Source organism: Rhipicephalus sanguineus, chromosome 5 (assembly GCF_013339695.2).
Source record: "Rhipicephalus sanguineus isolate Rsan-2018 chromosome 5, BIME_Rsan_1.4, whole genome shotgun sequence".
Classification (NCBI taxonomy): domain Eukaryota; kingdom Metazoa; phylum Arthropoda; class Arachnida; order Ixodida; family Ixodidae; genus Rhipicephalus; species Rhipicephalus sanguineus.
Genome location: NC_051180.1, coordinates 172271333 through 172297619, shown reverse-complemented (window position 1 = coordinate 172297619; position 26287 = coordinate 172271333). Strand labels below are relative to the sequence as shown.

Genomic DNA, 26287 nt, shown 5'->3' with positions numbered 1-26287 from the left:
TCTGTGAATTCCAAATAAGATCGGAATTTCTCTACAGCCCATATGACGGCCAAACACTCCCACTCCTGGACTGTGTAATTATGCTCCGCATCCGACAAGCCTCTGCTGATGAATGAAATTGGCTTCAAAATGTTATCCCGACGTTGCAGCAGCACTGCGGCGATACCAACACTGCTGGCATCTGTTTCAACTACAAATGGTGCATTGAGGTCTGGCAAGCTCAGAACTGCATCTGTTGCCAGCCTTGCTCGGAGAGTCGCAAATGACTGTTCTTCAATGCTCGTCCACTGCCATTTCTGTTGCGTCTTGAGCAAGTTGGTTAAGGGCTTAGCAGTGAGGGAAAATTGTGGAATAAAGTTCCTGTAATATCCAGCCAAGCCCAGAAATGCCTGCAGTTGCTTCATGTTGGATGGCCGTGGGTACTCTGCCACTGCGCGCACCTTCTCTGGGTCTGGTCGGCACTCTCCTGGAGATACAACGTGACCAAGGAAGGTGAGGGATTGAGTGCATTGTTGTACTTTGGTTGGATTAATTGTAAGCCCTGCATTCTTGATGCGTTCGAGGACTTCACGGACGTGTACCAGGTGTTGTTCTATTGTTGGAGAGTACACCAAGACATCATCAAGGAACGCCATGGCAAATTTGTGGTTTATGCCCTCAAGAACCCTGTCCATTAAAGCTTGGAATGTGGCTGGGCCTCCAGCCACACCAAACGGCATCCTTGTGAATTCGAAGGTGCCCCTATGACATATGAATGCAGTCTTCTCAACATCTTGTTCCCGCAGTGGAATTTGGAAGAACCCTTGGGAGAGGTCAAAGCTTGTAAACCATTGTGCATTGCCTAGCTGAGCCAGGAGCCAATCAGTGCGAGGCATTGGGTACACTGGTACCCTTGTGCAGGAATTCAAGCGTCTGTAGTCGACAGCCACCCGGTAGCCTCCGGATTTCTTTCCCACCAGGACTGGTGCACTTGTCCAGCTGCTTACGCTCTGCCTGATTAGGCCTGCTTCTAGCATCTCGTCCAAGCAAGCATCCATGGTGCATTGTTTTTTTGGATTGACTGGGCGCAGTTTTGTGCGCACTGGTGTGCTGTCACCTGTGTCGATAGAGTGCTCAATGAGTGTTGTACAACCAGGCAACTTTGTGAAGAGTGCCTCATATTCTCCCAGCAGGCCCCTGAACTCACGCATCACTTCTGCTTGCTGTCCTGAGCCACTAATGGTGTTGCATGCCACAACGTCTGGCTGTTGCTCAAACAAGTTTCCGAGGCAATTGGCATCATCCACTGGATCTGGGGCAACCTTTCTGTCTGGTTTGGCAAATGGAACAACAAGCTGTGGCTCCATACCTATAGTCCACCCGCCCAAAGCTATGTGCAAGGACATGCCAGTGGCTGTAAGGAAGTCCCTTCCGAGCACAACATCCTGGCACAGGTCAGGCAGACAAATAAATTTTTGAACCCGGGAGCCGCCATCCCACTCTATTTTGCATTTGGTAGCCTCGGAGCTCTGGGACCAACCTGATGCCAAGCGGAGTGTTCGAGTTTCGCGTTTCCTTTTTCCCCCCGAAGAGCATGCCTCACTGGTGGCTAGTGGACCAAGGAGACTCACGCTGGACCCAGTGTCGAGCAATGCACGGAACGTCGTACTGCCGATTCGAACATCCAAGAGCGGCTCCTTCCCTCCTCCGGCTGCAGATGCAACTTGCATAATAAAATTGCAGTAGGAACCCGCCGAACCGGTGCCTACTGGCGCCCGTTTTTCGAGCACTGAGCCTGGAAGTGCCCTGGACGGCCGCACTGGAAGCAAACGGTGTTGTCTTGGCGCGGTCTACTCGCACAGTTGCGTGCAATGTGGCCGACGCCGCCACATCGTCGGCAAACAACTTGGCTCGGGGCCCGCTGAGGTCAACGCCCCGCTGGTGGTCGGTACGTTGGTGCGCCGACAGATTGGGCCTGAATTATGGGCCACTGGTCCCGGTGGTATGACGGTTGCACTGCTGCGGGGTGGAGGGGCCACGCGCACCCAGGTGTCCAACCGGCATTCGGCGCGGAGACGACTGCTGCGGAGTGCTGGGGCACTGCCATTGCGTCAGGCATGCCATGCGCCGAATATGCCAAGTCGCGCGCGACCTGATTTGTTTTGGGTGGCGGAGGTCGATATTGTAGCCGGCGCCGCACTCGCTCCATCAGGCCATCGGCCGTATCCGCCAGGGCCTTCAAGCTTGAGAAGGTGGACCCCGCTACCAAGTCTTGCAGCTGGGGGTGCATTTGGCGCAGCACTCTGTCGACCTTGACGTCGTCGGCAACCTCCTCTCCGATTCGGTCGTAGAACTCGGAAATAACATAAATAAATTCTTTCAAGTTCTCCTCCGGGTGTTGAGTGCGTGCCTCCAACTCTTCCTTCAGGCGCTTCTTTTCGTCAGCCGACGCGAATTCTTGTCGGAAAGCGGTGACAAAGGCATCCCACGTAGCGAAGGGACCCGCGAAACGATGCCACAATTTCGCGCTGCCGTCAAGCGCCGCGGTAACGACGCGGCGAACTCGGTCCTCCAGAGCTATGTCGTTAATCAGGCAAAAATTGTCCACTTTGCTGAGGAATTCCTCCGGGTGTTGCACATCCTGGAAGCCCGCGAATCTAGGCAACTGTTATTCATGTTCTTCATACAGTCACTTCGCGCAATACCAATTTTGGTGTATATCAATCTACTTAAACGGCTGCTAGAGCACCATGAGCGTGCATGTAAATCAGGTTGTACATGACTTGCATGTCATGATTTTCATGTTACCACCTCTCACGTTTATCATACGGTCGTGTCGCGCAATACCAATTTTGGTGTATATCATGCAAGCGAAACAGTCGCAAGTGCACCACGAGCGAGGCATGTAAATAATGACATACATGTCATAGATGTCATGGTTTTCATGCCAGCACCTGTTAATCATGCTCTTCATATAGTCACATAGCACAATACCAATTTTGGTGGATATCAAGCAAGCAAAACGGCCACGAGTGCGCCGTGAGCATGACATGTAAATCATGTCGTACATGTCATGCATGTAATGATTTTCATGTTACCACGTCTCATTTACATTCGTCATACAGTCGCTGCGCGCAATACCAATTTTGGTGTACATCAAGCTAGCGAAGCGGCCGCGAATGCATCATGAGTGTGGCATGTAAATCATGACATACATGACATGCATGTCATGGTTTTCATCTTACCAACTGTTATTCATGTTTTTCATACAGTCACTTCGCGCAATACCAATTTTGGTGTATATCAATCTAGCGAAACGGCCGCGAGCGCACCCAAGCATGGCATGTAAATCATGCCGTAAATAATATGCATATCATGATTTTCAAGTTACCACCTGTCATTTAGATTTCTCATAGAGTGACGTTGCGCAACACTAATTTTGGTGTATGTTAAGCGAGCGAAATGGCCGCGAATGCACCATGAGCATGGCATGTAAATTATGACATACATGACATGCATCTCATAGTTTTCATGTTACCACCTGTTATTTATGTTCTTCATACAGTCACATTGCGATGCCAATTTCGGTGTATATCAATCTAGCGAAACGGCTGCGAGGGTGCCATGAGTGTAGCATGTAAATCATGTCGTACATGACATGAATGTCATGATTTTCAAGTTACCACGTGTCAGTTATGTCCTTCATACAGAAATGTCTCGTCATACCAGTTTTAGTATATATCCATTCATTTAAACGGCAGCTAGCGCCCCGAGAACATGTCATGTAAATCATGCTGCACGTGACATGCGTGTCACGATTTGCACGTTAGGACCTGTCATTATGTTCCTCGTGAACTCTTGTCACGCCATACCAATTTTGGTATATATGAAATTGACGGAACGGCCGCAAGAGCCCCAAGGCCGTGGAATGTAAATCACGCTGTTCATGACATGCGTGTCATGATTTTCATGATATGACTTGTCATTTATGTTCGTAATACGGTCATGTTATGCCATACCAATTTTGGTATACATCCGTTTAACGAAACGGCCAGGTGAGCACAATGTCGTAGGCGGCTAGATAGATAGATACGCTCAATGTCGCAGAAGTTCGCTAAGAAATGCTTCGCATTTAATACGCCCCCATAAACGTCGCAGTGGTATACATGATTCCACTGTCGCGTGGAAAGTGCTACATCGGCCAGACGGGTCGTTGTTAAACGACCGTCTGAGGGAACACCGGGCATCTGTCAGTGCTGTCGCTGCCGCTGGCCATCTTGCTTACCATTGCCGAAGGTCCACGTGCACAGCCCAGTCTCACTGCCCTCATGTGTTCAGGCGGTTGCGAGGTCAATCAGAGAGATTTACGAGGCCTTCTGCATAAGAAAAGCGGGTGATAGGTGTGTAAGTGCACCGTCATGGCCCTCAGAAGCAAGGAGTGCGCATACTTGGAACGTTATCTGCGCATAGAACTGTTGGACTAGTTATGACACGATTCATTATCTTATGGCATGTGAAGGAAAAAAGAAGAAAAACAAAAGCAGTGAAGTTTATGGGGGCGCTTTTTTAATGTTTTCTTCCGGGTCACGCAGCCTCCAGCACAGCTTGTGATTTCCTGTTTTTTGTGGAAGTAAATGATCAGTTGAAGTTCAGCGCTGCGTCCTGTCTGCCGTCTTTACATCGTCCTTTGTGTGTTTTTGCGCTAGTAGATATGTCCCAAGAATATGCTAACCAGCGAGTTGGGTCGTCGCTCTTTAACGTTGGAGGACGCGACAGCGTTAAGGTCACGCAGTACTCATGATATTTATGGAGAAGAAAAAGATACAACTTCTGGGGAGCTATTCTAGATGCGTTCATCCAAAGATGTCCACAGTCCATTTCGGCAGAGCGCATTCAGTGATTCGAAAAAGCGGTGAGCCGTGATGTCACCTCGCTCTTGCCCACGTCGTCGCACCGAACCCGCCAGCACATTTCCTAGCGTAAGAAGAGAGTGCACGAAATGCACAGAAACAGCAACTTTTCAAGTCTGAATTTACATATGAATGTGTCCCAGATGTTTGAGAACGATGCAGGGAATGCATATCGGCCTTACAGCTGCGCTAGGCGAGCGGCCGCATTAAACCTAAATCGATGGCTAACATGATCAAAAGACATGTGCACCCAAAATCAGATCTCTGAGGGCTGCGTTCGTTGCATTGAAGCGTATTCCGTCCCTATCATTTCTTTCAAGGGTGCTTGAAAGCTTCGTGATGTCATGATGGCGCTGCAGAACAAGAACCGGAAACAGAGGGCGCGCTTCTCGCCGAGCTTCCGCTGTTCAGTGGCCGCTGAAATGGACATTACGTGGAAACATCGAGAAGAGCTCCTGCTGCGAAGTGCTGTATTTTATTTCGAGATGCTCCATTCGAATTAAAAAAAACACTAATGGCGGCGCGCCGCAATTATTGCACGGCAGCGGCGGCGGCGTGATCTCTCTTGGAACTTCGGCGGCTGCACGAGCGGCGTGACCAAAAACAGGCGGCGGCGCACACCTCTAATCACAAGTATGCGTTTAGTGCAAGTTTGCGTGTGCTGAGTACGAATTAGGATTCAAAACTGTTTCTAACACTGGCAGAACTTCATGATGGGATTTGTTTTCTGAATGCTTTACACTCACAGCTAAGATTTAGCGTAACTTGTGAATTACTTCGTACGCTGTGTCTCATCAAACGCGATGTATAAGGGAAGATCTTTCAGTCACCACCCTTGTGTTACAAAAATATTGCAGAATAAACAAATATTTTGCGAGAATTGCGTAATACTCACAATTCACACGGACGAGGTGTCTGTAGGCTGCCAATTGTCGCGCTTGATCTTAGCCACCCAGACAGTTCCCCTTTTTGGGTCCCTTGGAAAGTTGAACAGTCGCGAACCATTGCTCGAGTGGTTTGAGCACACTGGCACACAGCAGTGACGTAGGCAGAACATTTTCTTCGGGGGGGGGGGGGGGGGCATCTTTTTTATCCAACATTGGGTCTGAGCACGTATGTCGGGTCGAGTGTCATATTCTCCTCTGTATTTCATGTGAAAGAAATTGTAGGGGGGGGGGGGCACAGGCCCCGTGTGCCCTCCTGGCTACACCACTGAACAAAGCACCAGGCGTTTTGCGTGAAAGCGCTCAAAGAATGCCGTAGTTACACCCGCATCAAATTCCTGCCGACTACCGCCACGTTGTCGCTGTGGTGGGCGGATTTGAGTCGAGGCGGCCGAGGAGGCGGGCTGAAGCCCAAGTGCCACAGAGTAAAACACACTCTCAGAGTACCCAGCAGTATGTTATACCAGTATGATATCATAATGCACCAACTTTACCAGTATGGTTCATAATGCACCAACTTGCCCAATCTGCAGTACTTGTCGAAAAATCACGGTTTTTATAGGTGGATGTGAAAGCGCAACCTTCAAGTTACGTGTCTGATCCGCTACTAATTTGAGCTACGACGAAAGGTGCTTCTTCATGCACTTTGTTGGGTGTATGTGTAATCCCTGGGAGTGTTAGCCAGTTCTGCGTATAGCCGAGGCGTTCTTCACTCTTACATGTGGCGTGCTGTTTTGAAGGATTTACTGGGCTTTCTCTGGATTGGTCGCACTCGCGATACCACTGTGGCTGGAAGTGTAATGATGCAGTATGTGACGAGATTGGATCATGTGATGCCGGGCTGTCCCTTGCACAGTAGATGGTGTAAATCATAGAGGGGCAGATAGCATACAAAAGTAATAAATATGCCTCAGTTTCCACACTCCTTGTGTGTGAAGCATACTTGGATTTGGAAGCTGTCGGCATCAAGAGGGCAGGGTAGTGGTTTGCGATTAGCTATGGTGAAATTCTGCCATCAGCTCAATTAAAGCTAGAATAATAAGTAACTATTCACAGGTACAATTTAAAAAGATTGCCTGTAGAAACTTACCTCGCCATCAAAATATGGGTGGGAGATGATGTCAAAGTGTTTGCTGCATTGCTTGCTACAAAAGCAGTTTGAAAGAAAGTTTGTTTGTCTCTTATCTCTGTGCTCTTATCTGCTCAGGAACCGGAAGCCTGTGAGGCACTAGCAGGCGCTTTTACAATCCCAACCAATACCAGCCGGCGACTGCAGCGCTGCGGCACGGTCACAGCGTGAACTATTACGAGTGCGCGAAGCTAGATGCTTTTTCTGACGACCGCGTGCGGCCTAGGCACCAAAATGCGCGAACGTCCCTAGCCGTATTAGTCCCTAGAGTGCCGCTCCTCCAGTGCCTCCATGGCGCGTACAGTGATGGCGCGGGAGAAACTTTTTGCAAGGAGTCTCACCTGGTCATGTGACTTTTGCATTGACGTCACTATACACGCCACGGCAGCTTTTTTCTGTTTTTGTTTTTCCATCTTAAGCCCGTTTGAAGGCGAGACATGTCGGGGTGAAAACCGAAAGCACGCGGTAGGTTTTGTCCCGTGTTGTGTGGAAGAGAAAGCCTCGGATATCAACATTCCTTTCTCCATGGAAAATACGAACATTGGAAAAGAGCTCGGTCGCTGTCGGGCCCGTCATCATTCGATGTTGTTGCGTGTGAGGAGGTGTTTGCCATTTGTTACGCGTCCATCTGCCATGCACACGAGCATGCGGTCATTTCGATGGCAAAGCCGGAATGAACGCGATGTGTGCTTCTTGTTTTGCGAACTCTCATTGCTATGAGATAACGAGCCAGTGTCGTTATACCCTGTATTGAGGCTTCTTTTCACAGCGTGTAAACTACTGTAAACGGCAAGCGACTGCATCGGCAGCTTCCAGTTGTTTACGGACGAGTACGTACTGTACGTATATGCCAAATATGTAAGTAAATTATGTTAGACTGTTCTGCGGCAAACACGATCCGGAATCGTTTCCTTGCCGTTCAGCAGGCTGTAGTGTGGCAACAGGTTGTAGCCGCAGACGGCTTATTGTGTCGCTGCTTCCAATCATTTGTGGTTGGTCGGTTAATTTCGCTTGGAAAGCCAGTGCGAATGCATTGTGCGCTGTTTTGTTGAACTCCCGTCATTAAAAGCAAACTGGTCTGTGCCTTGATCACCGTGTAGATTCTTGTTTTCATAATTTTCTCTTTCCCATTTAACAGCAAGAATGCGCGCAATGTTCAACCGCGTGAACACACCCATTAGGGCAGTGGTTCTGAACTGGGTGTCCACGGACCCCAACGGGTCCGCGACACTCGTCAAAAAAAACTTTTTGGAGGCTGCCTCTTCGGAGAATTCTGCAAAGTGGTGTCTTCTAGTTCTTTTCAGCCAATCCCACCATGGAGCGTTTCACACATAAAGTTCCCTTTGATGCCTTTACTAGGCTTGTGCAAATATTCAAGCACTTTGAGAATTACAGTATACGAATTCGCTTCGTTTCGAATATAAATTAGTGGAAATTTAAAAGTATCCGAAATGAACGAATAGGTGTATAATGATTAGGGACGGGATTTTCGGCAAATGCCTGTTTTGTTCCTTGTGCCCTATCGTGCCACTTTGACCATGAATTAGAGATTAAGGAGGGCTTTTATAGTGTTTTGATAGTGTTTTATAGTGCCTATAAATACCTTTTTTTCCAAATGTGCGCTTTTATAAACACTATTTAAGCTCAAGTTTCACTTTCGAAGGCAGTTTGAGACTGTTATTCATGATATCGGCCACATTGACATTTCGGAACTCTATGGGATTCAACAGAGATTTCTAGTTCAACCAACTTCGGGAAAGCAACCGCTAGCAGCAGTAAAATAGGATGCGCCAGCCAGCATGCGCCGCTTTGTCTTCTATGCTTGTTCCCGAACAATTTTTTTTATGTGGCATGTAATAAACCCTTGGCAAATTTTGAGGTGGGTCCTATCTACAACTTTCGCAGGGCCGACTTTAGATGGCCGTGAATCACGGTGTCGTACGTCTGCGGAAGACCCTTTTTGCTAGACATGTGGCTCGAAGGTTTCTTTTGTCTGGTAGTGGCAGTTTCCTTGCTATCACAAAGTTCAGACCCAGTTTTTCAGGGCAATAACACTTTGCATCTGCCTTCCAGTAGTTCTATTGTTTCCTTGAAGTGTTTCATAGTTGAGCAGCAGTATCAGATATGGCTCCACCTTCCTGTTGCCAAGATGATCGATTAGCTCTTCATCAACCTCTACTTGAATTCACATGCATACCATGGCTCCTAAGTCAACAGTCTTTGATGACGAGTGTATGGTGTTCCCTTGAAATGTCCATCTAAACTTTAGAGATCATGGCAGTGAGTTTTTCCTCGCTTTTTTATATGCGTAAATTTCACTTGTTCATCATTTCCCACATCTGGTCCCAGCCAGTCAGCACACTTATTCAGCTTTCTTTCTCAATCGATGCATGAAGCAGCTTATCAGCTATCTTGTGTCCAGTTTTTTTAATGCCGCGATGAACGCTGAAGTCATCATGTTGGCCAAAAAAATCTTGGCAAATGTGGGGAACCTCGATGGCTCTCAGTGCAACTTCAACGTTAGAAAGTTGATGTCAGGGGTGAAGCGCGACAATGCGTAGTCTTTTTGGTGTGCAACTGCTGACATTCGCATAAGTGATGATTGCTACAGTTACAGAGCTGAGACATTTCAACTTCAAACACCCTGAAAGAGCTTCAGTAACGAATGCATGTTTGATTCTTCCATTGAACACGCCTCTGATTAAACGGCACAAATAGTCTGTCACTGCCCATGCATGCAAATTCTGTAGAGGCACACAGGTGAAAGTGTTGCCTCTTGCATTGACCTTGATTGTAGCTGTACATAGTCGTACTACTGCCATTGACATCTTCATATGCTCTTTGGCTTAGCTTATCTGGGTCACACATACTGGACGCACGCATGATGACCTCTGCAACCCAAACATGAAATTCTACACCAGCAATCCCTTACACAGAAACCTAAATTTACTGGTGCATAGAAAGCACGGTATGTCGGTGGAGTGAAGCTTCTTTGATAGAGGTACGTATCTACAGCACAACTCTGTCAAAGTGTAGAATGCTGGGCCAGTTGGTATGGATCGATGTAAATTAGCAGCGTGGAAAACGAGACGACGCACACAGGGAGAAGACATCAGACAGACCACATCTGTTTTGTACAAACACAGAAGCCAGATAGCACGTGAAGTTGTTGAGGCCGCACACATTGCTAATCTGTCACAAGCATGTGTCAGTCAGGCGTCAGTGACACTACATGATAAGGAAATTTCATATCCTGGGATAACATGTGCCATGTGTGCTTTAGGTTTTGAGCGAGAGAAGAGCAAATTTTGTTTGCGCATACACCGTTTGGTGGTGGGATGCATACTATATGTTTTACTTCCAATTAAAGAAGCTTAGTTGAAAGTACAGCGCTTGTTCTTGTTTTTTCTCCTTGTGTGCGTCGTCTCGTTTTCCGCGCTGCTAATTTCCATGAACTCTGTCAAATGCTGTGGAAACTTGCTAAAGGTGCAGCCTGTAATAGGAGGGGTTTTTAAAGCTTGCTTATGAAGCACTGCTGACGTCGGGATTGAGTTGTTGGCGCGACTACTCTTGTCTCTAGCATGAGCCACATCCTTGCATCGTTTCCGTTTCACCCAAAGTCATTATTTTCGAAGCTGGAATTCCTCTTGTTCCACAGAGACAAAGTGAAGGATTTGCTCTAGTTCTGTGACATGCTGAACGTTGTACGTGAAACTTTCAAGTTGTGTTGTGTGAGATCTGTGATAAACTGCAACAATGTCGTGTGGCAATGCCCTCAACAAAACGTCTCATAGCATATTGATAAGAAAGATGACTTGCTAATGCCTAGCACCTTGACACCCCTCGTGGGAATCGGCACTTGGTCGTACAACCTGCAGTGTTTTGCCACATTATTAGATGAACGTACTGGAGTAAATGCAACAGGCTGGTGAATTTGACTTATGGAATGTTTTTTTATTACACGGACAGTCGGTTAAAATTCTTAAAACTGTTTTTCTCAAAACATCATTTTTTTGCATCCTACAGTTTAGGCAAGCAGTGATCATCTACTTTCAAGTATTTTCACATAAAACATTCCATGCTATTCCTTCATATATGAATCTGTACATGCAAACAGATTGACCAAAAACGATCGATAATTTTTTTGTTCTAAGGGCAATTGTTAGCAAAATAAAACTGCTAGGTATCAACTTTATCAGTCTTTAATAACACAACTTAGCTGAGAGATGTGGTGATTAGATGTACTGGATATTGTGCTCATTACGTACTTGGCAAGTTGAATTTCACCTACACATCCTTTGATGCATTTTGGTTTATATAAAATTATTCTTTACATTTTTTTGCAAGTTTTTAAATAATATGCTAAAGGATACAACAGAAAAATGTGCAAATGTGACCATTGGCATTGTATCTCATTATCAACAAGTAAGAAATGCGAAAATGATGGACTGGTCAATCCTAGTGCGGGTCATTCTGTCTTCAGCAACAGTTCACAAACATTGCATTTGGGAGCATGACCTATTAATGCTTCAGAATCTAGCAGAGGACACAACACAAAGGCAGACTAAAATAACATGATTGCCACAGTCTTAGATAGTCCTGTCACAGTGTGCCTGCAAGACAAGGATTGCTTGTTCATTGGCAGTCAAGAGGAACCATTGTCTCCTGCCAAGCACCAAAGATCATTGAGGACACTGGTGCATGAGGACGGTGGTGATAGCGTGCAAAAAAGTGCAAGGCAGACGCAGGGGCGGCTGCTTGCTAATGGGCCTATCAGGTGGCAAGATGAGCTGTTGGAAAACGGCATTGCACCACTTGATGATTATATACCCACAAGCAGTGTACCAGCTGTGCAGAACAAGAGGAGCATGGTGATAGCAGTGCGGTACACGCAGAGGAAGCTTGCAGAACTCAGGAGTCGACTGACACTGAAATATACGAGGACCAGCTGGAGGGGGAGGAGCCAGTGACAAAGGAGGTTGAAACGTGTCCACACTGTGAGCCTTCGGCAGCATCCCCTGTTCTAGTTTGCTTAGATGAAGGACACGATCACACAAGACGCTGACAAGCAACGAACTGTTTATTGAACGCGCCCGCACGGGAGCCGCGCCTTGTGTCAGGGTGGTCAGCCGTGGGGAGGTCGTCATGCTTTATTAAGCGGATGCCAGACTGGTACATCCCCTACACTTGCGAACAGTGAGGCGAGTGAGGAGTGCGTGCTGCAACTCGGTGAAGGCTCTTCTGCATTTTACAGTGAGGGCACCACGCAAGCGTCTCAGGCATCACCAGAATTCGGTGCGCCTATTCTGAGCTCTGAAGACACCAACAGAGTCAAGCTGGCAGCAGTGGACACCGAATTGCAAATAGGCAATGTGGGCCCAGCTGGGGTTGACGTTCACGAGAGTGTCCCTGCTGGTCACTCATGCCCAGACATCTGCACAGTGCCCGAAACCGATGACCAAGCTACCATAGATAGCTGGGAACGGCAAAGTGTGACAGATATTGAAGCATCGAAGCTAGAGAGCATGCTAGCTAGAGGTGTGCACGGGTTCCGGGTAGCCCGAAAGCCCGAGCCCGACCCGTATTTTTCGTCGGTAGGCCGGCTTATTTTCTCGGGCTACTTGGAGTTTTATCGGGCCGAGCTCGGGCCCAGCGGAAAGGCCGACTCAAGTTCGAAATATAGAGAATGAGCGGGAATCGTTTTCCAGAACGCATACAGCGCCTTTTCCGTGACCGCCCTTTACCGCTTTTTCTTTCCATTCGCTGCTTTACACAAAATAGTGGCAGGGAAAGCATTGCCTCTGTTGCGCTCCGACAAACAGCGAAGTAACACCACCTGAGCTAGTGATACAGTGTACTAGAAGGGGGCAGTGGAACGAACGAAGCGGCCGCGCCGCATCTCGGGTGATGCTCCGACGGGCGACCGTAGCGCCGGCGCTGTATACAGTCACTTTGTACCGAAGCTGTGGAGAGCGTCTGCATATGGCGCGCGCTCGTTGCAGCCTACGAAAGCATGTAATTGCGCGTTTTGAGCGCGTTTAATGCATTGCTGAGCTTCAATCGGTGTCTCAACGACTGCTACGCGTCATGGTGCATGAGTGAATATGCAGGCGTGCCAAAATTGCGCCGAGATATTCCCTGTTCTTGGAGCCTGCACTGTTTCTTTAATGCCGAAAGGCTATCTTGTTTTAACAGCATGCTTCCGCGGTTACGATGCATCGGTAATGCGACCTCTGAGGGCTTAAAATACCAGGAAGGCGAGCCAGGAAGCCGAGCCGAAGGCGCGTGTTCACCTCCGAGGCACAAACCTCATGCATCAGGGCTTATCTCAAGTATATTAAAATGTGCAGATGTAAATATAGCCCGTCGGTTATTCTGCCTAAATTCATTACAGCCAGTTCTCATTTTCAATGGACAGCTTATATTGCACTTTTCCTGATCTTCTATCGATGCCATTAGAAAAACTTCTTTTTGACAACGTTTCGTATTATAATTTCATTGCTTTATCTGTAAAGTGTCAAAAGTGAAGCCAGGAGGGGCGGTGGTGCTCTATGCTTTGCGAGATTATATATATATATATATATATATATATATATATATATATATATATATACACGCACAAATACGGACAGTAAAGTATCCCCTCCCCACCCGGCGCTTAGCAGTTGATAACAATATCCGTGCAAGGCACCTGAGGACGACCTTTATTTGTACCGGTCGAGTTAAGTTTGAGTTCCAATACCTTTGAGCCCTCGTAATGTCTCAGTCATATTTATAGCGCATTTTTTAAGATACGCACCGTACACGCAGCTTCGCCAACGCGTGGTAAATGTTCGGTGTGCTTTCGGCACAATATCAGCACACAGCTTTCTGAGCACAGTTAAATTCCATTAGAGCAGCTCAGTTACTCTCAATAAACTAGACGCCGAATCACCACCAAAGAAAGCATTAAGGCAGAAGAAATCAGAATAAGACATGCCCTTTTTGTTTCCTCTGTCTCTTTCTTCTGGCGGTCGTTCGGCGTCTAGTTAATTGAGAGTAATTGTTCTAAATAGCCCAACAATAAGTTCGGCTCAATTACACTGAGATCGTGAATATTCACGGTCGGTGTCAGCCCGTTTTCATTTTTATATTTTGCGTACTTTCCAGCAGTCACTTCGGCTACAATAACTGATTTGCAGTATCTCTCAACGGCATATATGAAGCAAGCATCCATTAAAAGCTTTGAAGTTTCGTCCATCAAGGCTTACGACGACAATTCCTACGCTTAATAATGATAGACACGCAACGAAAGCCACATCAGTGCCGATTAGCTGGGTGCCGCCGACGCGTCCAGCAGTTCTAGCGGCCCATTCTAGCGCGCGGCGCCGCACGCCTTCAGTACCGAGCGACTACAGTGCCGCCGCTACGGTCGACGCGGAAGGCATCAGGCGGAGAGGCGCGTTCACGCCACTCGACAGTTCTAGTACACTCTACTATAGTGACAGCGCCACGAGACTGTTCGCATTAGATTTAGTGCCAAATCCCATATGAGTGAAAATGCATCCCACAGCGACAAGCGACTCGATGTAGATCGCCTTCGTGCAAGCTGGCGCTTGCATGGGCGTACCCCATACATAACTTGCAAGTGACGTCAGTTCCTGTCTTCCGTCCACCATCACCGAGCACATACGTCTCAGTGACCGCGCTGTGTTTACGTTCGTGCGCGGATCGTTCGGCGTAGTGCGCGTGTTTTGATCGTTTGCCTTGCGCTTATGACGAACGAGAGTCATTCAAGACATTATGCAGCCTGCAGTGTCGTCAGTGCTCTCGCACGTAATGGTTGAAACGACTTCGCACGAGTCACCTACAGTGGCGCTCAAACTGCACAGATTTCGTCACTGATTGCTGCATAAAACATGACGCAATAACAGGTTTGGCGCCCAGTCGGGGTTCGTTTCACCGAAGAGCTAATTAAGAGGGCCTCCCGAAAACCAAGGCGCGATCGCTGTGTTCAATTCGGTGCTTCACGTTTCGAGAAAAATTGACCTCGCGCATAACCCCGTGGTGATACACTCGGTGAAAAGTTGAGGAGATTCGGAAGCATAACTTGCCTGTTATGAAGTGACACCCGCACACACAAATGTTGTACAACGTCTGCGGTCCTTCCTGTTTACGCACACATAAGCCATGTGCCCCTTCTTTGACAGCTCTTTCGTGCGGTCGCACGGGTTTGCGATCACGTTTGGCAATCAGTACGTCACCGTGTCTGGACTTTTTTTTTTATTTATTGATTTACACTTCTCGTGCAGCAGCCAAATATCGCACAAATCGCCGTTGAGATGTGCAGCGTTGACGGGAAATGCGAGAGCCGCACAGCTTGAGTCAGTGTCGTCTGCTGCCATGTGCTCGGTAATGGCGGCGCATGCCGCGAAATTGTATCCCAGAGTTCCGCGGTGTGACGTAGTAGTTGCAAGTTATGTATACATGTGACGGCTTTGTCGAGCGAACTCCATTGTTGTTGGCATGAGGCCGTTTACTTGTAATTTGTAATCTGTGTAATAAAGACTGTTCGCCGTGTGTCGTTTGATCATATCTGATATGCTCAATAAAATGCCAAATTACCGGAAAACTATGTTTTGTTTTCGCAGCAATCCCGGGCCGGGCCGGGCCCGGGATTGGGTCATCGTACGTCGGGCCGGGCAAGGCGGGCTCGCATCGCTTTGCCGTCGGGCTCAGGCGGGCCTTTGACCAATTCAGCGGGCCCGGGGTGCACAGGTCAAGGAAAGGCTGTCAGCGGAGCACACAAACGGAAGCGGCCTTCACAGACATCTCCAATCTCCGGCCGCCTTCAGGCAAAGCAGGTGAGCTGAAATAATTTCTAATCTGTAGCTGCATGCACACTGAGGCAAAGAGAGCACGCTTGATGTGAAATAACTTTTTTTTTTTTTTTTTCGAAAGTCTGCCCTTAGGCATAATATTTATTCAGAAATACACATCTAAATTTGCTTCGTGTATGAAGTCCAGTAACGAGCGGTGGTGAGGTCCACTAATCCAGCGGTCAAGTTCGGGTGGTCGGCCAGGCCTGAGGCCTGTTGCACGTAGGTGACGACGACGGCTTAATTGTAGACCCGTGCATGTCCACAATAGGTGTGTGACAGTTACATCGCTGATTGGAGCGTCGCAAAATGGGCACGATGTACCATACGGGCCGCGGTACTTTTGCGCCCAAAGGGCCACCCTTTGAAATAACTTTGGGGTTGTTCAATTCCAGGAATTGGTTACCAAGTACATATAGACATCAATACAGTAATACCTCGTTAACTTGAAGTCGTAAAAACCGGCGAAAATTTCGAGATAAGCGGATTTTCGAGATAAGCAGAGTTTCGGAAATCGCCGGGAAAAATCGAGCTCTTCCAGAAAAATAACTACTACTTACCGGCTTTCAGCAGCAGCTTCTAATCTTTCTTCTCGTAAAGGTTTGAAAGAGAAAAAAATGTAACACACAAGAGACGGTAACCGGCTGGGTTTCGCAGCACTGCCATTTTATTGAGCAGAGAAGAACTGCCGAATGCTGGTCTGCTTTGCGGTCGCACTTGGGCCAAGGAAGGCGTCCTCTAGCTGCTTGATGCATCGCATGAGTCGATCTTCCCCACCGCTGCACTCAACCTTATTTCGCAGCAAGCGCAGCAAATTCCTTGTTTCGGCAGATGATGGCACCTCTCGAGGTGGTTCGTCGTCGTCGCCATCGTCTCCGTCGTCCCCTCCATTTGTAGCCATTTCAACAATTTCGGCGTCCGTCATTTCTCCTGTCACCGGCACATCCTGCTCGCACAGCGCGTACTCGTGAAAGGTCACGTCACCGTCGGTGGCACCATCGCCGGCGAGCTTCATCACATCTTGACAGAGTTCCTCACAGTCCGTGAAGACGTCTGTCTCCGCCTTTGGCAAACTGGCGGCACGTGTAAACCCCGCGTGCGTGAAGCAGTTGGCGACAGCCGCTGCGCGAACTTGCTGCCAAGCGCTGCTGAGGAGATGTATTGCTCCCAGCAGGTCAATTTCATAGCCCTTGCCGTTTTCGTACGACAATAAAATTCGATGCAGCAGGCTCTTTCGGTAGATTTTGCGGGCAACTTCAATCACACCTTGATCCATCGGCTGCAGCACAGAGGTCATATTTGCCGGCAGAAACTCTACTGTCACTGCTTGCAAGTTGTCAATTTTGCCGTGGCCTGGGCAATTGTCCACAATGAACAGGACTTTCCTGTTTTTCTTGGCCATCTTGTTATCGACGGCGCGAACGTACTCTTCGAAAAGAGTTGCTGTCATCCACGCTGCTTTGTTGGCGCGATAGATAATGCCATTCGGCAGTCGTGCATTACGAAAGCACCTAGGCTTGAGAGCTTTGCCAATTATAAGTAACGGCAGCTTTTCTTCGCCCGTTGAATTTGCTCCAAAAAGGACCGTTACCCGGTCCTTCCTTTGTTTTCCTCCCGAGCACGCTGCACCTTTCGGTGTGAAGGTACGGCTCGGCAGCATCTTATAGAAGAGTGCTGCCTCGTCGAGGTTGAATATGTCTTTGTCGGTGTAACTCTCTTGCAACTCGGCGAGCCGGCTGCTGTGCCAATTGTCTGCAGCGGCTGCGTCGACAGTGCCGCTCTCGCCGTGCACCGACTTCGACACAACACTGTTCCTTTTTTTGAAGCGGTCAAACCAGCCGCTATTGCAGTTGAAATCTGTGTGCCCCATTTGCAAGGCCAGAGCATCTGCCTTCTCCATCATCAATGCTGTGGTGACGAAAAGGTTGGCCGCTCTTGCATTTCGCAGCCACACCATCAACGCCGCTTCAACGTCCGGGAACTTGGAGCCTCGAACCCGCTTTCGCTGGCTGGAGAAGCTCTGTTGGTATCCATCCAGCACCTTCTGCTTGTTTTTTAGCACCGTCGAAAGTGTAGACAATGGGATACCGAATTCCAGCGCGATGCTTGATTTTGTTCGGCCTCCTTTCTCCACCTCCTTAATTAGGGCAACCTTCCTTTCAAGCGTTAGCGACTTGCACTGCTTGAGTGACGCCATGCTCGCTGCACTCACGCGAAGTTGCCGCTCCTCACAGTCAGCAAAAAATCCGTACCGCGTGCGTTGCGCAGACTGAACGGAAATCACAGCTCTTGGAGAGAAAAATCACGAGCACTGCACAAAGCGAACGAGACAAACTGCGCGAAGCGTGGGCCGAGGGCCTGCTCTGCGCATGTGATGGCGATGGTAATGGCGATGCCACATGACACTCCGAAGGGTTGCTTGACAAAGTTGATATCGCTAGGCTCCGACTTCACGTTCGCGGAAAGCATCGACCTTGTGGCAGGCGCCCGGCCAAAAAAAAAAAAAAAAAAGCCGAGGGACTTCAGGCGCGGCAGCATCGCGCGAGTCTTGTGAAATGGTCCGGCGGCGGAATTTTTGTTCCACTCGCAGTCAAGATTTCGAGATATCTGCAATCTGACCCAAAATTACTTCGAGGTAAAGGGCAAGAAATACATAGGACGTATAGGAAATGGTTCGGTGCTGCGGAAAATTTCGACTTAGCCGATTTTTCGAGATATGCGAGTTCAAGTTAACGAGGTATTACTGCACAGTAAAAATTTGTTAATTCGAATTTCATGGGAGTGAAAAAAAGTCTGAATTATAACCTAATGCTAAATTATCGGAAATGACAGGAAAGCGAATACGTGGAGTTTCATTTTTTTGATTAATATGTAGATCCAGTACTTATTTTGCATAAGAGCAGTGTAAAAGCTGCAATTTTCGTCATTCGCAACTTCGTTCACAATGTTACCTCAGCTCAAGTCCCCCATATCTTAAGCTGAAACTGGCTCTGAATCCCATAGGTCGGCACTGTAAGAGAATACTCACTCACACTCACTCACCCCAATTTTTTCAGCCTTCGCACTCACTCACGTTCATACTCACGCCTACTCACACTCATGGCACTCACTCACGTTCATACTCACGCCTGCTCACACTCATAGGCATTCACTCACGTTCATACTCACGCCTACTCACACATACAGGCACTCACTCGCGTTCATACTCACGCCCACTCACACTCATAGGCACTCACTCAGGTTCATACTCACACCTACTCACACTCATAGACACTCACTCACGTTCATACTCACGCCTACTCACACTCATACACACTCATTCACGTTCATACTCACGCCTACTCACACTCATAGGCACTCACTCATGTTCATACTCACACCTACTCAAACTCATAGGCACTCACTCACATTCATACTCACACTTACAGGCACTCACGCTCGTTTCTTTATCACTTTTGCTGTATTCGGTTTTCGGCCACAAAGACTGTCGGCAACGCTCAGCGCGAACCGCGCCTCATTGTTCGAGAACCTTCACGATCATTGTAGATCGTTTTGTTAAGATTGCGCGCAAGACGCGCACACTCGAGCTTATTCTAGAATTTGCAGGACAGCCAGCGATAACGCTGGAATATTCGACGGCACATGTTTAAATGCCGACGCGCTTCACCGCTTGTCAGTTGATCGACGGACGACGCCCTGTTCGCCGCTATCTTTGTACAGCGTGTATTGCTGTAGTTCGAGTTCTCATTTTCCGGCCACAAGTTCGGCCAATTAAACAGTTTCATCCTGCAAACGCTGACTGCTGTCTTCGTCGACGTCACGACCACGTGACAATACTCACGCCTACTCACACTCAGAGGCACTCACTCACGTTCATACTCACGCCTACTCACACTCATAGGCACTCACTCACATTCATACTCACACTTACAGGCACTCACTCACGTTCATACTCACGCCTACTCACAGTCATACGTACTCAATCACGTTCATACTCACACCTACTCCTACTCATAGGCGCTCACTCACGTTCATACTCACGCCCACCAACACCCACTGATGGGCATACTCACGCCCATACTCGAGCCCACTCACACCCATTGAAGTTCATACTCACGCTTCCTCAAACTGATAGGCACTCACGTTCATGCTCACACGACACGACCATTGGTACTCACTCGTGTTCATATTCACGCCCGCTCACACTCATAAGTGTTCACTCACTTTCAGTAACGCCTCTCACACTCATTGGTACTCACTCACGTTGATACTCACGTGCACTGACTATCATACTCACTCACGTTCACACTCACACGTACACACTCATAGCACTTACTCACGCTCTTACTCACATCTACTCGTACTCACTCACGTTCACACTCACGCCATCTCACACTCATAGGCACTCACTCACGTTCACACTCATGCCCACTTGCGCTCATAAGTGCTCACGTTCACACTCAAGGGTACTCACACTTATGGGCACTCGCTTACGTTTATACTCATACCTGCTCATACCCATCGGTACTCACCGGCCCATTCACACTGCTAAGTACTGACTCACACCTACTCACACCGGTGCTCACGTTCATACTCACACTTACTCACAGCCATTTGTACTTACGTTCACTCATGTCTACTCACCCCCATGGGTACTCACTCACATTCATGCTCACACCTATTACACTCGTATGTTGCCTTCATACTCATGCCTTCTCACATCCCTCGTCACTCACTCATACTCACACCTTTGAAATGAGTCTACTCATGAATGAACATGCCAAGCTTTCCGCTCTACTCACACTCACATGCGGCCCCTGATGTCCATATTGAAGTACACTCCCTTTCACAGATACTCGCGTTTACACGTCTAATAGCTCCCATCTTCGATCATTACCACTCACACCTACTCAACCTTGCCGGGTCTCATTCAGATCTCCCTGTCACACTGGACAAAAGTTTTGTATGCATTCGCATCTAAGATGATCATCTCTCATATATTCTCGTTATATCCGAACGTGCAGATTTGTAAGTTTGTAATGGATAGTCTCAGGGACAAGCCACGGATGTTAACACTGGTTCAAGGGAAATGTGCTATGTATATGTATTATTATTATTTTTTTTCATTTGAACTTTATTCAGACAGACATTGTCTGGGATGAAGGGGCTAAAGGCAGATGCAACAGCCTGACAAAGGCTGTTGTATATGGGATGTCGGGACCGCGGAAAATTTGTTCGAATTAACCGAATGCCGAATTATCGAAAGTATCAAGGAAACAATAAACAAGTGTCTATTACATCAATGCATTCGCATTTTCTTGATGACCACTTAAATTCACGGTACATATCTGGCATAAAAGCAATGCAAATGCCGCAAATTTCTTCATTCGCAACTCCGTTCACAATGTGACCGCGGCTCAAGACAGCCGTGTCTGAACACTAAACGTGATCTGCCCCCTCCATTATTACGTACCGCCACCGCCACCACGCGCACGTGAAGATAACTTCTACGCCGGAAAAATGATCGACAAATGATCGTTCGTTCATCGTAATGTCGCAACCGAATTTTATACCAGCATGCGCACTGCAGCTGAATCTCTTCACCTTCAACAGCTTCCACTATGTTCGAGTTGCGTGACATTGCGCGTGCATTGCCCGAACTCAAAATGAGGCTACTGAGTGCCGCATCCGCTGTGGACGAAAGTGCGGTCGCTAAATTAAGACACGATCATAGCGACCACGCAGTTCCGAATCCAAACGAAACTGCTCGGCACAGCATCCGCTGCTGAATAAACCTGGCTATCTAATGCACAATAATGAATGGCTACTACACAGTTCTGAGGTTCTGAAGCGACGCGGCGAAAACGAAACTACTGCTTGTCGCAGCTTTGACCCGCAGTCGCCGCTGGCGCTATGGACGCGATCATAGATATATCACCCACGCAGTTCGCGTGCGCCGAGCAAAATCGAAGACAAAGCAAGTGGGCCGCAGCCGTCGAAGTCTTTGTCGCCAACAACGTGATTATGGCTAGATCGTGGACGGCGACCACGCCTTCATGAAGGACCGCAGCCGTTTGAGTTGTTCGCGAATGCCGTTTTTCCTCCTCTGAGTCGAACTCCGAGTCGAACCTCGGATTGCTTGGTGCGCTCCGAGGATCGTCCGAATTAACCGGGTTGCGTGCAAATATGACCGAATTAGCAAGAGCTTGATACCATTAAACAATGCATGAGCTTGCCGCGACCAGAGAACACGTCCGAATTATCCGATTTTCCGAATTAACGAGGGGCGAATAACGACCTTTTAGCGTTTAACCTTTCATTTTCATCGATTGACCAAACAGCAAATGTATGGCGCGCTTATTTGCTAACTCCACCTTCACTGCTTATGCCAGGGGTTTAAAACTCACGTCAGCTAACGAGCCGCAGTCACGAAAATTTATTCCCGCAAGGGCCAGGACACAATGACGAAGGTAAGAGCGGGGGGCGGGTAGGAATAGCTTGTACAAAATGTCAGGCCATGCATAAACATGTTCCGCCGCTATGTCAGGGACAATTTTCTTTCCCCCCCCCCCTCTCGCCCCTGAAAGTGCATTGCGCTTGCACGCTGCTCAACCAATATAGCATTGAATGCTTAGGTTTGTTTTGTCGGCGAACACAGTGAAAATCCAGCGCACAATCACGATGTCGAGTAAGAAGCACACCACCACAGCGCTGATCGGCCTTGTGCCACATTGTGATTTCTGTGCGCCACACCAGCGGCCGCATTAATCCTTGGATTATGCCGCTTTTGAGACATGGCGAGTTGACGCCGCACTATGGACGTCTGCGTTACGCCATAAAAATGTGTATCTAGCACAGTGAATCGGTGTACTTCATATAAAGTTATTCGTATTAAGGCGAAAGTCTTATATGCCTCATCAAGCGGGAAAAGTGACCTGTAATGCCATGTGACGCTCCCTCCTAGTGCTTTTCTTTCGTCCATGTACAAGCCCAATCAGTAAGCACACAGACACACACACGAGATCACGGGAAATACATCATCTCCTCATTATGCGCTCTTGTCGACCACCGCCACGGGACCGGCGAGGTTGCCATCGTCCGAGGCGGCAGAAGAAATGGCCATAGCCCTAGCAATACTCCATAATGGCAACGAGGACACACTTGTCGTGAGTGACGCCAAGACGGTGGTGCGAAACTTTACCAAGGGATGGGTCTCCGTCGAGGCGGCGCACATGCTGAACGCCAGAGTCGTGGATCACCACCAAATCTCTCAAGTGGTTCCCTGCGCATGTGGGAGAGCTTGGCAACGAACAAAGACCCGACCTCCCGTCGAACCACAACAAGCGCGCTCACCGCGTTGCGAGACTGCTAACCCGCCGCGACGCGGACGAAAGGGCCGCGGCTGTGCGAGACATCGTCGATGGCGAGGCACCCAAGGTTGGAGGACATTCTTCTGCGACGATGATAACAGACCCCGAAGCCTTACAGGACTGCAAGGACATCATGGTCACGTACCACGAGATCTTCAGCCACTACAGGAAAACGCCACCCCACAAGCAGCTAGAGAGGTCTCAGGCGTCTGAGCTTAGACGTCTGCAAACCAGTCTTGTAGGGAACGGCGTTCCAAGGAACGACGTTCCAGGAACTAGTTCCTTTTGGGAGGAACGGAGGAACGCCACCGTTCCATTTAGGATCGGTGGAACTGTAACGGTAACTCGTTACCTTTACGGGGGAACGGCGTTCTTCTGCAAACGTTCCACCGCATTGAACAGGCGCACGCATGCAGCGCATCGTGCAGAACAGGGCTGATGGGCGACCGCGTGAGGCGCAAAAATATACCTCTCGCCTGTCCCGTGACTATGAAGCATCCTGGTTTTCACTTGAAGGCCCTCCCTGGGGCGCAGAGAAAGGCGCGACGCCGACACCGACCACGTATTTGGGAGCAACTGCGTCCCACAACGCTAAGAAGGACACACGACGGTACGGCATTCCGATCGTCTTCTTGGCGCCTTACAAGCTAAAAAAGTGCACCCACCTCTGACAAGAACAAAAGAGATGTCATGCAAGAAGCACCATCAGACGAAGTTCACCAGTTGCGTTTCTAACGTTATGTACGAAATACCTTTTTCGTGCTGTCGGTCTTACATAGACCAAACAGGCCGATGTTTCAATGAGCGTGCACAGGAGCACAACCGATCCTTGCGCACCGGCACGGAACGCAATGTGGCCTAGGTGCATTGCAAGAAATGCAACAGTAAAAGCTGTTTGCCTGATCTAGAGAATAGAGCTGAAAGGGAAGTCATCAAGGCGTTTTACATCGCAAAAAGGCGATCGATAGCTGTGTCAGCTCTCCTTCCATATCATTATCAAGAGATCAGTGATTCCACTCCTGCGCCAACTGCGCCAAAGTGCGCCAAATTGTATTTACTGCGCCATCTTGATAATATCGACGAAATTTGCGCCAAACTGCGCCAAAGTCTCGGGTTTGGGGGCGTCTATCACCAGCAATCGCACCGCCGGCGCGTCAGAACATGTGCAGCTCGATCTTGGGGCTGCCAATAAAGTCGCAATCATGGACCAAGAATTATTCCGCTGAATAAATAGCGCTCGCGCGTGCGTTCCGAGTAAGCCACGATGCCATGCACGGTGCCGACGGAGCTTCTGTTCTGCAAGTCGGCTCGACAGCAAAACGCGCTCTCCGCAGAGGCTCGTGACGTCTAGGCCTATCGGTAGCGAGAAAGTGCGACGGCGATTCATCGGCGGACGTCGTCTGTTCCAGAAACGCTGCTGATAGCTCGTTTCAAGCGTCGCATGGCACGTAAGGAAAGTAATGTTCAGTAATAACTACATGAGTGCAGCTAAAATGTCTGTCACTTCTGTTTCCGGACATCGCGGAATGAAATCTGGGATCGCTCGCAGTAGATATATGGGACAATATCGAATTTTCCTTGCTTCGCGTTTATGGAAGAGCACGCGAACGGTGGAAACGCGTTGACACTTTTCCTCAGATATACTTTATCCATGGATCTTCATCCAGAACAGCTTTTTCGTAATTCCTTCCGCCAGCACGTCCGAGTTTGTAATCACTCTGCGGTAAATACCCCCTAAAAGGCCCTGCCCTTTCGAGCTCACGTGGTAGGGTTCCAATTCGAATTTTTTGCTTGCTTTTTTAAAAATGTCATCTCATTATTAAAATCATATCTCCTGGTCGGAGCAGCCGCAAATGCGCAGCTGTCAGTAGCGGGCCCGTCGCTGACGGCCCACAGTGAAGCGGCTACGCCATGTTACACGTCCGCCCCTCGCTTTCGGGGGTCAATAGCTGACGGTTAAAAAAACTCAGTTTCGCTTAAGAGCGAAGCAATGAATGCGATACCGAAAAATTGTATTGTGAAACGAAGTAAGACTAGCCGCTAACTCTTTTGGATCCGATCTCGCGTAACTGAACAAAACGCTGGTTTAAGCGAATATGGCCCCTCCAGGAACCGAAGCATTTTCTTGCTCTGAGTTCGCGTTGAGAGCACAGCAAGTTTACGAGTCGTCTCCTGATGCCTCGAGATAGCGCGCGCGCAAGCGACTGCGCCCTTCGAACGATGCGGTACCCCCCCCCCCCCTACCGCTCCCCTGGCGTTTCTTCATGCTCCTTACGAAAGACGGGCGGGGCGTTTCCCCTCTGTTTAATGAGCAATCGACGGCAGACCCGCACGCGGGAAGATGTTATCTCATGCGCTGTCCGTGCGGCGGGGACAGACGGCCGGCTAGTTTAATCTTCGCTTCAGCCGCGTTCGTCGCCAGTGCTCGCGAGCTTGTACCCGCGGCTAGAATGCGCGAGGTGATGTTATTAATTTGGACTTTATACCGAAAATTACGGCAACGGCGACGGCAAAAATCCGCCGAGAGTGTCCATATAATTGCTATCGCAAGGGTCAATGTGCGGGGTAGATTTTGCGCCCCCCCCCTCCCCTCTTAGGTGATTAGGGGAGGGGGCGGCCGCCCCCCTCTGCCCCCGCTGTGCGCACGCATATGCTCCTGAGATGATTTTTTTCCTTGAGATTTGCAATGAATCGAAATATTTCTAGCCTTCGTAAGAGCCCCATAATAATACTCAGGTGCTTAAATGTTAATGCAATATGCTTCTGTATTGCCCTCCAGGATGTAAAATTCGCTGCTCCAAAGTGCTCCCAGATGCAAAATTATCTGCTCCAAAGTGCTCCAAGATGAAAATTTTGCTGCTCCAAAGTGCTCCAAAACGGAAATTCTGCTGCTCCAAAAATTGCTCCAAATCAGAAGTCCTCGGTAGCATCACTGAGAGATAAAATGGAATCCTTAGATGAACACATCAGGTCACTCCCGCGTACGTGATGCGCGCGCGATCTTGTTATTTTTCTGAACATTGTCATTGCGCCATTGTTCCTTGCTCTTATCTTTTGTTATTTTGAAGAACTCATAAATGTCATGCTTTCCGTAAAT

The 26287-nt window shown here is 48.6% G+C and overlaps 1 protein-coding gene across 1 annotated transcript in view; it reads left to right on the top strand.

Moving 5' to 3' along the window:
• LOC119394442 (serine/arginine repetitive matrix protein 2) overlaps positions 1-26287 on the top strand; it is a gene marked incomplete at its 3' end in the record, with an annotated part of 123733 nt that overhangs the window by 58123 nt on the left and 39323 nt on the right. The window contains 1 exon segment of the mRNA XM_049415786.1: positions 15593-15805. Within this exon segment, the coding sequence (XP_049271743.1) occupies positions 15593-15805 (213 nt within the window).